Source organism: Typha latifolia, chromosome 15 (genome assembly GCF_019914945.1).
Source record: "Typha latifolia isolate L0001 chromosome 15, TyphaL0001v2, whole genome shotgun sequence".
In the NCBI taxonomy this organism is placed as follows: Eukaryota; Viridiplantae; Streptophyta; class Magnoliopsida; order Poales; family Typhaceae; genus Typha; species Typha latifolia.
Genome location: NC_133100.1, coordinates 8,260,160 through 8,275,778, shown reverse-complemented (window position 1 = coordinate 8,275,778; position 15,619 = coordinate 8,260,160). Strand labels below are relative to the sequence as shown.

Sequence of the window (15,619 nt, the reverse complement as noted above, 5' to 3'; positions counted from 1 at the left end):
CTAAATGTGATGACTTTCTATTGTGTTGCCTCTTTATCTACTTTATATTCGTTCCTATCCAATTAAAATCCAATTAATAACACATAATAAAATCACATTATGAGGTTAACTCGTTTTAAGCGTCTATCCGAGTTCGTTAGCTGCATCGCGTTATCCAACCGAAATAATTGTTATCCGCCAAGAATTATTCGGAGTTGGGTCGCGTAAAGGAAGACTTGTATCCGAGCTAAGAAACCTCCAAATAGCGAATAAATCCTTCTCCTCTCTCCTCTTCTCCATCCGCCTTCGCCGCCTTCCTCTTCTAATGGAGGCGGTGGCGGTGCAAGCGAAGCAGGCTACCCTCTTATGGCTCGCCGGATTCAAAGAAGCTTGCTGCCTTCATAGAGTCGCCGTCTTCTCTCGCAGGTTCTACTATGCCCTATTTTAAGAATCTGCGTCTTATTCCACAGTAAAAGTTGGTTATTGATCTAATTTTGGTGCAGATCGCGGCCGCTGTTGATAAGAACTGGGCAGTGTTTCCTCTTGAACGGGCTAATTTTCTTAGGCAGGTAATCGATCTGATGGGTTTTACCTGCATTTCCGTCCCCAATTCCTCTGCAAAGAAGGATTTTTGCTGCTTATAATTGCTGTTCCATTGAAAGTCTGCTTGCATTTACGTCAGCGGATTGCAATTTTATGTTTTCTTCATTTGATCAAACCTTCGTAGTTGATGATTAAATAACTAAAAATTTGTCCTTTTAAAAAAAGTTTATTTTCATGCAGCTTATTTATCGTCAAGTCTGTGGTCGCTCCTATTCTCCTGAGGATATTACCTGAGCAATGCGAACAGTTTGAGCCGCAACATCTTTGTGACCATAAAGCAGCTATGGCACTTTATTCTAGTTTAAGATCAATCCTGATTAATGTTTTCTATGTAAGTTCTCCTCTCTTCCTGAAAGTATATTTCATTAACTTAGTAGCTATAGTTACTGGCTTATTTTATAACATATTATTAACTTAGTATGAGCAGAATCTATCACAGTACATTTATCTTCAAAGAAAGATCAGTATTGTTCTCATTTTCTCTTTACATGATTTCTTATATTTTTCATGAAAACCTGTCTCTTCATGAGCAACATTCATGTGGCACTAGTTTTGCCTCATCAGTTAGCCTACTGGTTGGACTTTTTGTCGCTTGATTACTGATTTTACCTTTTCAGGTACTCTGGTTCTATCCACTATATGTTTTCAGCTTGGTGTTGAGTGCAATTTGGTATGTTTGTTATTTATCCACATTCTTTAGTTCTATGTTTTGTTCTTTCAGGTTCTTATATTAATAGCAGATAGTCTTTATTCCTTAGATGCCTTATACAAAATGGAACAATCAGGTTGCTGATGTAAGAGTGGACTGTGGGAACCTAAAGAACAACCAGAGGAAAAGATATAATTCATTTTATTTTTGGCACAACATGGGTAAAGAAAAGAAACCAGGAGATGATTGATATTAGTGGGCCAGGGCTCAGGATTAAGCTGAAGAAAAGGTGTCCAGATGCATGAGGCTTGCCTATGAGGGATCTGGGGAGGCTATTTCCAAAGAATTAAGTTAGAATTCATAATAGTTAATAGGTAAAATGAGGATAGGGAGAATCTACTTTAGCAGCCTCCCAAGTCCCAACTTCCCAAATATCTGTCACTAGTTTAAATGTTTTAGATGTAATAATTATGTTAATACCATATCTCCTATTTGTTGGTCTCAACTCTCCAAGTTCCTATTAAATGTTGAATGTTGAACTAGATCTCTGCGGCTTATTTCCTATAGAGTTCCCAATACAACAGACTAGTCATTCACTGTTTGAATGTCAGATGATCAACCACAGTGCCACAATTGAGAGTATATGTATTTTGAAAATCAGTTAAAGCGAAAAGGCAATGTGATCCTAAATTCCTAATACTGTAAGACAACTTGTACCTGTAAATTTTGCGATATGTACTAACGGGACCAAGATTATATGTAGCTGGTTCAGAGAGATTTTATGTTTTTCACTTGTTGTTACATCAGGTTGAGAGGTTAAGGTTTTCAAAAGGTTATGGACAAGCTGAAAAGAGACATTCAATCACTTACTCACATGTTTTTGATCTGCCATGTGTTGAACTGACTTTATCATGAGTGGATGCTTACATGAGATTGTGTTTATCTGCAGTTTCATGTTATCTTTGGCCAAAAAAAAATAAAAAATCTCAATTCAGATATATGATTTTATGTTCATCTCTTTCCTTACTTTCTGAACCAGGTACAATGATATTGCTAAGCATGCTTTTGATGTCATGAGATCTTACGGGAAAAGCTCAACTCAAGCATCTGAGAACAAGAAAATTTCAGATATGCAGGAAAAGCCTGGTGGACTTGATGGGTAGGTTTATTATCATAGCATGCCATAGAGCTTTCTTTAGTATCTGATCAACTTCACAATATGCTCGACACTAGTATTTATGTTCTTATTCTTGGATAGGGTTATACTTGGAATTGGCGAGCAGGTTTATTCATTCCTTTTGTTGGTCCTCTTCTTCATAGAGGTGCATTGGTGCGCTAGTTCGTTTCAAATGTCTTAATGTGAACTTTGTGTTATATCTATGTTGCATTTTTTATGACATAAAACTTCTAGGAAGGAAATTATTTCTTATAAAAATGCTCAACTACATTGTGTAATATCGTGCAGGTTTCTGCAATAGGTTTTATACCTTATCTTGGCAAGGCAATCAATTTCCTGCTGCTTCCTTGGCTGTATTCCTACTACTGCTTTGAGTATGTATTGACTTTTCAGATAAACGGATCATGAATAAATTGTATTGGGTTACTTTTTCATATGCGTGACATTAGATCTTGGTTTTACATGGACATCCAACTAATTGACATTCTTCCATGTGTAGGTACAAATGGAACTTTGCTGAAGTAAACTTGAATGAGAGGCTCGACTTCTTTGAATCAAACTGGGCCTTTTTTGCTGGATTTGGTATGTTAATCTACACTCAAATTTGTTCGGCATATTCAATGATATGGGATGCCTTTTCCTAGTGATTCACGCACTGTTTATTCAGGGAGCCCTTGTGTGTTTGCAACTTTCTTTTTGTCTCCACTCGTCAGTGCTGGAGTTATGGCGATGCTTTATCCACTGGTACGAGGAAGAGTCTCTTTGTTATTTAATTTATTGCTGTAGACTTTGGATGTATTTCTTGAGGTGTCGTTCATCTTTCCTGTTTTTGCTTTTTTTGCCTTTACATTTTTTTCTACCAAATAATTGTTCATTATAGGCAAGGGCTGCAATCTGATCTGAGCAGTTTCCTTTATTGAGATTCTCCTCAAACTCTATGGCAGTTATAAGCATGATTATATAATAGTTTTTGAAAGCACCAATACAGCTCTTCCTTGCCTTGTTTTGGACATTGAGGTATTTGATTTTGCACTTCTTCACAACTGTACACACAAATGCACACACAAAGACATTATGTACATGTTGAACTATATGTATCAGTGTGGCACTGTGGCTACTATGCATATTTGCTCTTCATGCTATGACTGCCATTTGAGCAAAGATTCTTTCCAGTTTGTTGTGACAGCAGCAGGCACTGAAGCAGAGCAAGTTATTGATTCTCTTAGAAGATCATGGGGAGGAGGAGGGCCAAGAAAGATTCAAGTATTCTATGCCGCAAAGAGAATTTTGTAAGCTATCATTAAACAAGTCTTTCTTGAATAAGCAGTTTTACCAGTTCTTAGGCAGAGTATATTCATCTTCAGATTCTCAAATTTCAAGGCATCATACAAGGTCTTTTTACTCCACATTAAAACAAACAAGAATTTGTTTTCTAATGATGAGCGGCTATCAACAGTTTAAATGGATATATTTTCACATGTTTTTGTTTGTTAGATTCATCATAATGAAAGAAGCTTGTAAGTTTGGGTTTCTGTACAGCAAGCTTTCTTTCTTGGCAAGAGCACTTGTTGAACCTCTCAAAATGACACAAAGTTCATAGCCCAAGAACCTCTACAATCATCTAGAGATGAAGGCACCATTTGCCAAAACTATGCTGCAATATTGCTACGCCTGAAAAAGAGACTATATTCAGTTTATTTGATCCTTTACTATATTTGTCAGCAGCACCAAAAGGTGATAAAAGTTAACCAAACATTTACATAATTACACATATTAAAGAATAAATAACTTTGCAATGATTATAGAAAAAATGTGCTCTCCATATCAACATATCATGTTTCCCAATCTGGCCTACATAAATCTTTTCAATGAATGTTCAAATCACATAATCAGCTTCTCTCGTTGGGGAGTGAGGCCATGTATATCTTGACAGGAGCTTTGCGGAACGACACCTTTATTCTCTTCATACAATTGATTAGTTTGAATGACCTCAATTTAGCCGCAACTGACAAGTTATCTATATTTCTGTTTTGTACACTGGGCCAAAGCAGTCCTAAGTTACATATACTGCAAGACATGCAATACCTTCATGTTGATATTGCTGATTTGGTGGTAATATTAGCTGTTCCATTATTTCTATTACAGGCCATTTCCATGATTCAGATTACCAGTACATTTTCGCCGTACTTACTTTTGTGCTATCTATTTCGCAGTATGCTGGTGTTGCACTTACTCCCTGAGACGCAAAAAGAGCAATGACTAATACATAGAGTTGTACATTTTACTCTTTCTTACAGAACTGCTTGGTGGCACCTCCTTGTAAAGGAATTGATGGAGATGGCTGCAGTTTGCCTGTTCCTCTTTGGTTTCTGTCGAGTTGTAAATACTTCTTCTCTTCATTGTAATAGTGACAATAAATCAATAACTAATGGAGGAAATTCTTTCCTGTTCAGATGTCCACTTATTTTTCTCCATTCTCTGGAATACAAGCTTAATTTTTTTAAATTTCATTACATTCACATGCTGGCTTTCAGGTGTTGTTAATCTTGCATTGCTCTGCATTTTGATACATCTGCACCACAAAAGGTGGTGTATTCAATGATCTCTACCTGCTTGAATTAGTCTACTCACCTTTTTGTACATGAGAATAGCACCACTTGGTCAATTTTGTAATGAGAAATGCTTCATCCACATCATTAGATCATTGCATGCCCAGCAACCCATTATTACTTTCTCAAAAAGCCCAATCTAGAAAAATCTTAACTACCTTCAAATGATCATCATCTAGGCCTATTAAAAAAAATCCTAATAAATAGGATTTTCTACCGCGGTAGATATTAAATTAATAACAATCATTAAAGGGGGGTAATAGTACAAATACACGGGAAGATGGTTTTGGATACATTTAAACTCAACATTGGCAGCATTTCCTTGTAAATGTTATCAAAGCATTTTATTTATTTCAACCTTTCAATTTTTTGTTTTTTTTTTGGCTGGAATCTGGTGAAACGTCCCTCTCAATTCTAACATATGATTACCAAAGCATTCCCCAAATGCCCAAACAAAGATAAAAAGTCTAGAGATGCTCCTTTCGATGCATACCAACATATGCATCCCAATACCGTTAAAATTCAAAATCAAACAAAAGATTTCCAAGGGATCCACTCGTGACGAGGGGATGGTCCAAGGCATTCAATTCCTCTGATCTGAGCCATCTCATCGGCCACCCCCATAGGTATTTAATTTTATCACGAATAGGCCACTATTTTATTCTATTTCACACAAATTGCCATGTCCAGGAGCATACCCATGATCCGCCATAAATTCTTTGTTAAAAAAGAGAGGAGAAAATGATCCACAATAAATAGCATGGAGAAATGGTTAAATTCCTTGCCTTTTATAATACCTAAAATATACTTTTACTTTAATTTTAAGAAATTTAATTTATTCAAACTTATTCAAATGTATTAAAGTTATTTTAACTTGCTCATATGGTAACTGAGACAAGCAAGATATAGTATCGAGTGGTATAAAAAAAAAATCAAATGATTTAATAAAAACTATTAATTTCTCTTTCCTAATGGAATAGTTAAAATTAACTGATATTAAATAAAATTAATTGAAAGTACCGGTCATATCAAACCAGAAGTATTCGGCCACTTTTCTATATCGAAGGTTAAATTAGTTATATTTTATTTCTCTAATAGCTATCCATTTTTTTTATAAAAAATAAAAAATTAATAAAAAATTGGTCTATTATTAAACTTGTGACGCATAATATTCTTTTATTTTTAATACATCTGTGATATTTTTGGGGGGATATTTTTGTGTTCTTAAACAGTCTGATTCAGATAAGGAGCGAATCACAATGCAGCGAGCAATCCGATCACTGATCGAGTGTAGACCAATAAATAATAAAAGCTTCATTAAGGTGTATTTTTGCAAATATCCCATCCAGTACGAGAAGGGAGAATCCAAACGAGATCGTAACGTTATTTTCCTCAAATTATTGAGATCGAATCGAACCGCTCGTCCTCTCAAACCTCCTGCTGCTGGATTCTTTATAGTACTCACTAGTACTACCACTTGTTCACATATTCTTTTTTTTTTTGGACCAAATTAGCCCTTTCTTAAATTCTTTTTTTACCTAAATGAGCTTGGCTAGCCGTAAGTAAAATATTAATCTTATCAGGTAAGTTTGCCTTTATTTTATTTTTATTATTACACATAAGACATCGTCCAAATCAGCGTCTTCTCATCTTCTTAAATAAAATATTTATTTAAGAAACTATGCAAATATAATTTTGAAATTTTTATTAAAAACACTCTCTTTTGCTTATTAGTTAATGCCAATTTTACAATAGAAAATGAGGGAAGTAAAGGGTATAAGTGTAAACTCACAGCTATGGTAGTATCTCAAGAAGGCCTGGGTTGTTATTATTTGGTATGTAGCGTTGCATGTGATTTGCGAAAATTAACTGCCCCAGAAGGTACCAAGAGAGAGAGGGATGAGAATATCTAGAAACTCCCAACTACGTCTTGTGGACCAAAATGGGCCTCATTAAAAAAATTATTTACCAGAATAGTACTTCCATCAAAGTTATATCATAAGTTACCTCCTAAAAAAATTAAATTATTCAATAATTTATATAAAAAATAAACTGCTAAATAGTTAAGCACTTTAGCATATACATATAGAGTACTCTGTTAAAATAAAAATATTATTAAAATTATTAAATCACGAGCGATTTATACGACATAAAACTTGGTCAAAATAGACCCCCTCTTTTAAATAAGTCTGATTGGTGGACTAAAATAGTAAAAAAGTCTCCTAGGAGGCCTAGTTTGGCCAAACATTTCCTCAAACATTTATGCCGTCGCTTTGCGATATACACCCTACATTTCTATTATTTTTAAACATAAGAAAGATACACTTTAATTTTCAAAACACACCCTGAATAGTATGGTTTTTAGGATTTGACGAAGAAGGAAAGGGAATTGAAAATGATAAAAAAAGACATAGTGTAAAGGATAATAAAATATAGACTTTTTAAACTATTGCCTGTTTTTAAAAATAATAAAGATTTTTACTTGCTTAGTTATTCGTTTGATTATTTTTTTAAAGAATATGACGTGATTAAATCTAGGTGTTATAGGGAGTATTTTAGGTCTACATTCTACGATAATTCAGGGGTCTAACCGTATTTAATCCTAAAAATAAATAGATACATAATGCAGGGTGTCAAATGCAAAAGATCCCAACATTTGTCTACGAATTAATAGTCCTCCCACCTCATTCCCATTTCCGTCTTTCTCGCTTTACCTTCTCTCTCTCTCTCTCTCTCTCTCTCTCTCTCTCTCTCTCTCTCGCTTTCGCCCAAACTATTGCCAAAAAACCTCTCGATTCTTATTCGCCTTCTTATTCCACCTCTTGATCCTCTCATTCGTCTTCTTGCAATGCCCCCAAACTGGCGGTGATGACGGCGATGCGCGGCAGAGGAGGTAGGAAGGCCGCGTCGGTGCGGCCGGGCGTGGAGCAGCTCATCCATGTGGCGGTGGCAGCGGCGCTGCGGCGGAGAGGTTTGATGCTTCTCGTCCCTGTGCTCTACGTGTCCGTGTTGCTGATCTCCGTTGGGAAATGGAATCTGGAGTCGGAGGCTGTAAGGGTCGGGGTGGCGGCCCTGCGGCGGAGGACGGCACGGCCGCTACCTGGGTCCGTGTACCGGAGCTCACTGGTGTTCGAGAAGCTGTGGCCGTTCATGCAGGCCGAAGCGAATAGCACCAATGCGGTATGGATCGAGGGAACTTTTTGCTTTCTTGGATTGGAAGATTGGTGCTTGATTGATTTGTACGGCCTCTCTTAGAAATGTAGGTGCCGAGAAGTAGTGATTCTTTTTTGGATGTCGAGTTTTGATTGTATAGTATGTTAAACCAGTGTCGAGATTTTGAACGTTGGGTGAAATCTGCGGCGGATTAAGGAAAAAGTGGGAGTTTGAAAAGATTCCGCGATTTTAAGCGGCTCCTAGCTGAACCTTTTTGAGAGAGCTGTGAAAGTAGTTTGAGGGATCCCCTACTTTCCTGGATTATAAAGTTCGGTTCTTGATCTATTTGTTCGCGTTTGTAGCAATGCAGGTGCTAGGAAGTTGGTTTGTTGTTTGGACGGGCAATTTTTGGCTATTTAGTTTAGTTAGCCTGTTGGCAAGATTGGAGTTCTTGATTGCTATTTGGAATTTACTGCAGATTCGAAATTCTCTCGATGGTAGAATAAAAGAAGGTGATATTTTGGAAAGATTTTGCAGCTTAAGTTGCTGCTAATTGAATGCCCTTAAAAAGGTTGTGAAAGTTGTTATCGCCTTTACTGTTGAGAAGTCTCTGTTATTGTCTAATAAGATAAGGAATACTAAGAAGGTCGGTTAGATGTGTAGGTGAAATAGATTTACAAGCTGCAATCAGAGATTTCCAAGCCAACAAAGCAAATCCCTTTTGACCATACTGAAAATTGTTAGATTCTCAATGAAGTATATGTGGTCTTGGCAAGAATAGACTGTCTAAAAAACGTGGTTGATTCACTGCTAAAATGTAAAACTTATGTTTGCACATGTTAGTAGGTGTTCCACAGAACTAATATCTACTAAACATCACTGATCATCCCCCTCATCTTAGTAACCTGTATCCAAATCAAGCCTCATCCTAGAGACTATGAAAGCAAGATATAAGCTCCCAGGTACTTCATTTCTTGCAAAAGCCCTTGAAAGTTCCCAAACCACGAGGGAATGTGAGTTGATCCAACCCATCAACCTGGTCAAGATATGCTGTTTTAGGCTTCTTTTAGTTTACATAATGAAACTGAATAGAAACTTCTATAAAGGATGGAAACTAAGAAAGCTATACAAGGTGTAATGCTTAGCATCTTGCTCGCAACAAGCACAATAACCTATGTACCAATTCACACCGCCTCTTTGTTAAAACTTTATGACAATCCAATACAGTATCTCTGTTTGTTTATCTTATGATCAAATTTGAACATCTGAAAAGATCCTTGGATATCTAGAATTGGTTCAATTATTTTGACCCATGAAAAATGATATTTGGTTTTAGTCTGTAATTCTCTTTTAAATTACAACGTTATCTTTCGGACTTCTTTGGATGCCTCTGAAATGTAATATCTCTTATACTCTTCTCTTCTGCTCCTTTTCTTTCATTTTCTTTCTTCTGTTAACCATGCAGCTGTGTTTCTTAGGAAATGTGGAGCTACAATGTTTCTTCCTTTTGCAGTTAAACCTGATTTTTTTGACTATTCAAGCTTGACAATATGGATAAGGAATAAGCAGATTGACTAGTTGTTACTCAGACCATATCTGTAGTCCACAGTTTTATTGTTTCAAACAACTCTTTCATATCTACCTTCCCATATTTCATGCTGATTTGTCTGCCTTCTTTTCGCTATGAACAAGCTTCAGTTTTTCTAATTTTGAGTTTGCATTATGCAGTTAATGACAGCATGGCATCAGAAAAAATTAGGACACCGATGGAAGGCTTGCATACGGAAGAGGTTGACTCAAACAGGTTTTAATTTCAAATCTGTGTTAGATATTTTGTGAACCAAACTTTTACCTGAGATGAGAACATTTCTTTTTCAACTTAGCACTTTATCTTTTACCACCAAAGCTGATTTTTTTTCCTTTACCAGAGTTGCCACCTTCAAATGGCTTTCTTATAGTTGAAGCAAATGGTGGTCTGAATCAACAGCGGCTGTCAGTAAGTTTCAGTATAGAACTAACAAATAATTTTCTTATTAGAAATTAAAATTTTAAAACTGTACAAAGGAAATATATCTGCAGATTCTTGTTAGCTTTCATTCCCAGTTTGTTAGAAGTATGCTTTTGTATGTCACTCATCTTATATGATGCACATATACCCTTAGATACCCAGATGACCATCATACTTGTCACCAATACTGCACTGGATGACCTTTTGTGCCAATCGTTCATTCAACTGCTAAATTGTTCGGTCCACCAGGTTGAAATATGTTCTGTTGAATGTTCATCATGAGAGAAACTAATTGTTATAGTCTGGTAGGACATTAACTGTTACTCATTTGCAACCCACCAATGGACAACAGATAACATCCTTGTCTGTACAGGACCATGCCAATTATGTCTTAGCTGCCTGTTGGCTCATCTTAGCTGTATTCCATTTTATTGCATTCATTGGTCCAAAGATGTTTCCATATTTGGCACTTGCACTAATCCAAATGATTTTACCATACTGCTCATTCTTCACCATGTTTCCTCTTTAATGTTTTAAATTAAGCCAGAAGAGAACTTGCAGACATCGGCCAACCACCCACCTTGTCCAATCCCTCATCGTGATGCTCAATTTTAGCCTCTGTTGCTCCCTGTTGCATGATAATTTTTTCTGGATCTTTATATGCAGATATGTGATGCAGTTGCTGTGGCTGGCTTACTGAATGCAACACTTGTCACACCGATTTTCCATTTGAACAGTGTATGGCGTGATTCCAGGTAACTATTACTTCATTCCCCTGCTCATTGTTTTTCTTATGTAGTAGGTTATTTCTTGCTGCATTTGGGAGTTAGGATGACTGTTCAACTTTATTATTTTTTGTGCGGCACTTGAAGCATTCTCCGAAATCTCTCATTACTGCCAGAAGCTGAAGTAAATTAATAAGATTTCTATTTGAACATGTTTGCATTGTTTTAACGAAGCTAGACAAACTCTGCACCAAGGCCTCATGACCTATTGAGTACTGACTACTAGACTAGAGTTGAAAAGCAGTATCAAAGAGTGTTAATGTATTGGAAGATGCAACGAGTGTTCACCGTAGGAATGAAGGATGCAGCTAAGTACTATGATCTTTTAAAATAGAATAGGAATGGTTGCTTCGTAAGCCTTTGATTTCTCTTAAACATTACGCTGAGCACTTAGAGTTTGCTATTATTTTAAGAACTGATTCTATTATTCTCAACAGAACAGTACAAATTTTAGTGATATTCTTTCCAAAACCTTTTACATTTCCAATGCTGGTTACAACTGTCAACTTGCAATGTTACCATAACGTTCACTGTTTGCTATTATAATTCTTTTATTTCTGCTGAATACATTTCCAGGAAACTAATGGTGCTTTTTTTCTTAATGATTTCAGCAAGTTTAGCGACATCTTTGATGAGGACTACTTTATTGAGTCCCTTAAAAATCATGTAAGAGTGGTGAAGGAACTTCCAGAAGATATTTTACAGCACTTCGACCATAACCTTAGCAACATAGTAAACATGAGAACGAAGGCCTTCTCATCTAAGAGTTATTATTTGCAGAAGGTCCTCCCGAAATTGTTGGAATTGGGGTATGTAATGCTTTCTGACATTTTATCTAATAAGATTCCCTCTCATTTTCTTCCTGGTGCATTTGTGCATTTCCATTAGCATGAGTATGCTGTGAACTTATTGTAGTTTATTCACCTCTAATCTTAGGATAATGAATATTGCATAATGCAAAATGTTAGTGAGTACAACATATACTCAAGTCAGACGGAACTTTTGAGAAGTTATTTGGATACTGGGGAAGGAAATAATCTTTATTTTGTTGCATTGCAGTGTCTTCTAGTATCTCATAACAAATTTTATGGCTGTAAATTGGCCAAGACTTGCTTTATTCACTGCCAATTGTTAACTTAGAATTCTAGCATGTAAGCAACAAACTTAATTTATAGATCTCTTTAATATGTCTTGATTGCCATGCTTTCCATGCTCTCCTTCTAAACTCTATCTTACTTATTTATTAACTTTGTATGCTTAAACTTGTTTTCTTTTTTTATATTTAGATTCTCTGCGAACATTGTTGTTTTGTTCCTTAAAATAGAAATCACACCACAAGTAGCAGAATAGTGTATCATATGGACTTGATACATCTTATAGTAGCTTGCAAACTTTCTCTCTATGCTATATCTGCGTAGGATACAATACCTTGAATGACGTTTACCCTGTTGTTTGGCAAGTAACGGATATGATATAGTAAAACATATAACTATCTCAAAAGATTTCTTTTGAAAATGAACTTTATAATGGCATGGATCATTTTGAATTCAAAAAGTTATTGTGGGTCGAATATTTTGTAGCAAAATCTTCGTTCTTCTGTTGTTCTGCAGCTATTCTACTACACAATGGCAATATCCAATACTTTGGATGTAACCTTTTATAGAGATCAGCATCAATAGCTATGTAATAATAAAACATTTTTCCTGTATTTGTGCATCAGAGGATTATCCACCTTTATTCCATCAATTTCATTCAGTTCTCATTCTACGATGCAGGGCTGTACGTATAGCGCCTTTCTCTAATAGATTGGCTCTGTCAGTTCCACCAAATATCCAAGGACTCAGATGTTTTGCAAATTTTGAAGCATTGAGATTTTCTGAACCAATAAAAGTTCTTGCAGAAAAAATGGTGGATCGCATGGTTAAGAATAGTTCCATGAGCGGTGGAAAGTATGTTTCAGTGCATCTCCGCTTTGAAGAGGTGATACTGAATTCTCTTCCTATGACTGACTATTATTTTTGTCTTTCTTGGTGAAGGCCTATCAAAATTGACTCTGTTTCAGGATATGGTAGCATTTTCATGTTGTACCTATGAAGGCGGTCAAGAAGAGAAGATTGAAATGGATAATGCCCGTGAAAGGGGTTGGAGGGGGAAGTTTCATAAACCTGGTCGGGTAATTAGTCCTGAGGCAAATCGAAGGGATGGAAAATGCCCTCTAACTCCGTTAGAGGTTGATAAGTTTGTTCCTTCTTTCTCTATGGAGTGATTTTCCTTTGAAGTAATGTTGTTTTGTCAACGTAATTTTGTAGTTTCCAGCTTTGGATTTTCTATACTTCCTAAAATGAATTGTTACTCTAATAGAGGTATATCATATTTTGTACTGTTTTAGTATAGTTTAGAACAGGTGATCACTTGGTGTGGCAATAGCTTGCCTCCCTGCATTGAATAGGGTCGTGTGTTAAGTCTTGGAAATAGTCTCTTCAGAAATAAGAAGGTTGTGCACATCTTTCCTTCGCAGACCCTGCGTAAGGGGGAGCCTCATGCATTGGAAATTTGGAACTAAACCTCTTTTTTCCTGATTACTGAATGTTGCTTAAGCAATATTCAGATTACTAAATGCTTTCTATCTGTTATAAATTTTGACACTTTTTGGGTGCTTTCTTAGTTTCTTATCCCTATTACATAGACAGATGCCTTTGCCCAGCTACCTGTGAAGTTATAAGCTGTTGTTAATGGAAATTCAAAAAAGAAAAAAAAATGAAAGAAAGAAAAATCATGTAAAGATGCCAATCTTCTATAGTAATGAAACAAACAGGAAGCTATGTTGGTACACTGCCCCTGGACTTTATATTGTATTTGCTTTTTTTACGCCTTTTGGCATTTCAGTGTTTTTTCCCCTCATTTTCCAGCATAAAAACCTGCCATTGCTCCATGCATTGGAAAATTGCTACTTCATGAACAACTGAATACTTTTATCAAACATCTATAAATTTCCAGCTCTTTTATGATACAGTTGTCTACTTAGAATCATCGCTAGCTAAAAAGTTGATCTTGCAGGTTGGGATGATGCTCCGGGGCATGGGATTTGATAACGGCACCTCTGTTTATATTGCTTCTGGTAAAATATATAATGCCAGAAAATATATGGCTCCTCTCCGCCTGTTATTTCCTCTTTTAGAGACGAAGAATACTCTAGCCTCAGCAAATGAACTTGCACCGTTTAAGGTATTGTACTAGTTTAAGCTTACCATAATAGAATGTATACTGTACACAAATTGCAATTCCTAAATTTTTGTTATGTCACTTTTTCCTTTTCTTTATGCATGTCTTGCACACCTTTTCTGTTATGATATTTGGTTATGGTGGACCATCCAATATTGACTAATTATAAACATATGACAAAGATATATGTCCCTCTGTTGGTCTATTGTTCCTGATAATGCAACTATTCCTAATGTAGTATATTCCTTAATGATGAATTGTCTTGTCATTTATGTTTTTGAAGGGTCACTCATCTCGGTTGGCAGCTCTGGATTACACTGTTTCTGCTCACAGTGAAGTTTTTGTCACTACTCAAGGTGGCAATTTTCCCCACTTTCTGATGGGGCACAGACGGTATTTGTATGGAGGACATTCAAAGACCATTAAACCAGACAAGAAGAAATTGGTTTTATTCTTGGACAACCCAGACATTAGGTCAGCTTTCAATCATAGTTGCACCATTGCTTGCCATGAATTTAATTACATGTCTTTTGATCTGGTGTTGTTTTTCCAACTATAAAAGCCTCAGCAATCATGTGGTTTAGGAAAAGAAGAGAAAATAAGACAGCAAAATGTTGATTTTTCTTTGATCAGCATTCCTAGTTAACTGGGCCACTGTATGATACTTGGAAATCATTTTCATATAGAGATAGTTAACTGATGACATATGTTTTGATTAATTTCCTCATGCATGCTGTAAGGGCTAGTATTTTAGACCAGTCAGTTATTAAAGCTTCTGTGGCCCATGACATTTTCATTATCAGTTATTTCTTCCAATTTTCCTAGGCCGGCGAACAGTGACATGACATCAAGTTGGAATTAGTAATAGCTTTTCCTGACAATTCTTTTTATTTTTTTACATCAATTAGCGAGCTACTACGATCTTCTTGTGGAGATTTAGTAGATGATCAGCACATACTGGCTAACCAATGTGGCTTTTAGACATCATAGTTAAAATTGTAAAATGGAGTTTAATCCAGTCATAGTTCTGATTGCAGATGGGATAGGTTCAAGCGTCACATGCAGGACATGCTTCATCACAGTGATTTAAAGGGCATCGGATTTAGGAAACCAAATGCATCTCTGTACACCTTTCCCATGCCAGACTGCATGTGTCAGCAAGCAGAAGCATGAGTTTTGCAGCTGGCCTATAAGTGGTGTCGTTAATTTTACAGGTTGAATTTGTTGATACACGTGTAAGTAATCTTACCATTGATGATTATTCAATTGCTGCAGCAATTCATTTAATTTTTGTTAGGTGGGGAGAGTTGGCATAGCTCAATATTCAATTTTACTTAGGTCTATGGTAAATTGATATATGGGTTTATTGTATATGACACCAAGAACATTTAATTGTACAACAAGATTTTCTGTAATATCATCATTTTTTCTGCA

The 15,619-nt window shown here is 36.1% G+C and overlaps 2 protein-coding genes across 2 annotated transcripts; both read left to right on the top strand.

The window, feature by feature from the left end:
* The first annotated feature begins 125 nt into the window (after window positions 1-125).
* Window positions 126-4,860, top strand: LOC140801751 (protein EI24 homolog). The gene is made up of 11 exons (XM_073157023.1): window positions 126-405; window positions 483-548; window positions 763-913; window positions 1,200-1,252; window positions 2,271-2,390; window positions 2,490-2,553; window positions 2,697-2,782; window positions 2,908-2,990; window positions 3,076-3,152; window positions 3,582-3,697; window positions 4,622-4,860. Exons 1-11 carry the CDS (start codon window positions 305-307, stop codon window positions 4,665-4,667), a joined length of 963 nt encoding a protein of 320 aa, XP_073013124.1. The 5' UTR covers window positions 126-304; the 3' UTR covers window positions 4,668-4,860.
* Window positions 4,861-7,739: 2,879 nt separating this feature from the next.
* On the top strand, window positions 7,740-15,619 carry LOC140802373 (O-fucosyltransferase 9-like). Its single transcript, XM_073157885.1, has 10 exons — window positions 7,740-8,197; window positions 9,899-9,974; window positions 10,099-10,166; window positions 10,845-10,933; window positions 11,575-11,772; window positions 12,739-12,943; window positions 13,026-13,193; window positions 14,021-14,188; window positions 14,469-14,659; window positions 15,223-15,619. The coding sequence occupies exons 1-10, from the start codon at window positions 7,886-7,888 to the stop codon at window positions 15,356-15,358; spliced, it is 1,611 nt and encodes a 536-aa protein (XP_073013986.1). The 5' UTR covers window positions 7,740-7,885; the 3' UTR covers window positions 15,359-15,619.

Excerpts from the sequence above, each read along its gene's own strand:
- LOC140801751 (XM_073157023.1), top strand. The coding sequence starts at position 305 with ATGGAGGCGGTGGCGGTGCAAGCGAAGCAGGCTACCCTCTTATGGCTC. Across the intron at positions 3,153-3,581 it reads TGGCGATGCTTTATCCACTG|TTTGTTGTGACAGCAGCAGG; the intron begins GTACGAGGAAGA and ends GATTCTTTCCAG. Across the intron at positions 3,698-4,621 it reads TATGCCGCAAAGAGAATTTT|TATGCTGGTGTTGCACTTAC; the intron begins GTAAGCTATCAT and ends TCTATTTCGCAG.
- LOC140802373 (XM_073157885.1), top strand. The coding sequence starts at position 7,886 with ATGACGGCGATGCGCGGCAGAGGAGGTAGGAAGGCCGCGTCGGTGCGG. Across the intron at positions 10,167-10,844 it reads TGAATCAACAGCGGCTGTCA|ATATGTGATGCAGTTGCTGT; the intron begins GTAAGTTTCAGT and ends CTTTATATGCAG. Across the intron at positions 10,934-11,574 it reads AGTGTATGGCGTGATTCCAG|CAAGTTTAGCGACATCTTTG; the intron begins GTAACTATTACT and ends TAATGATTTCAG.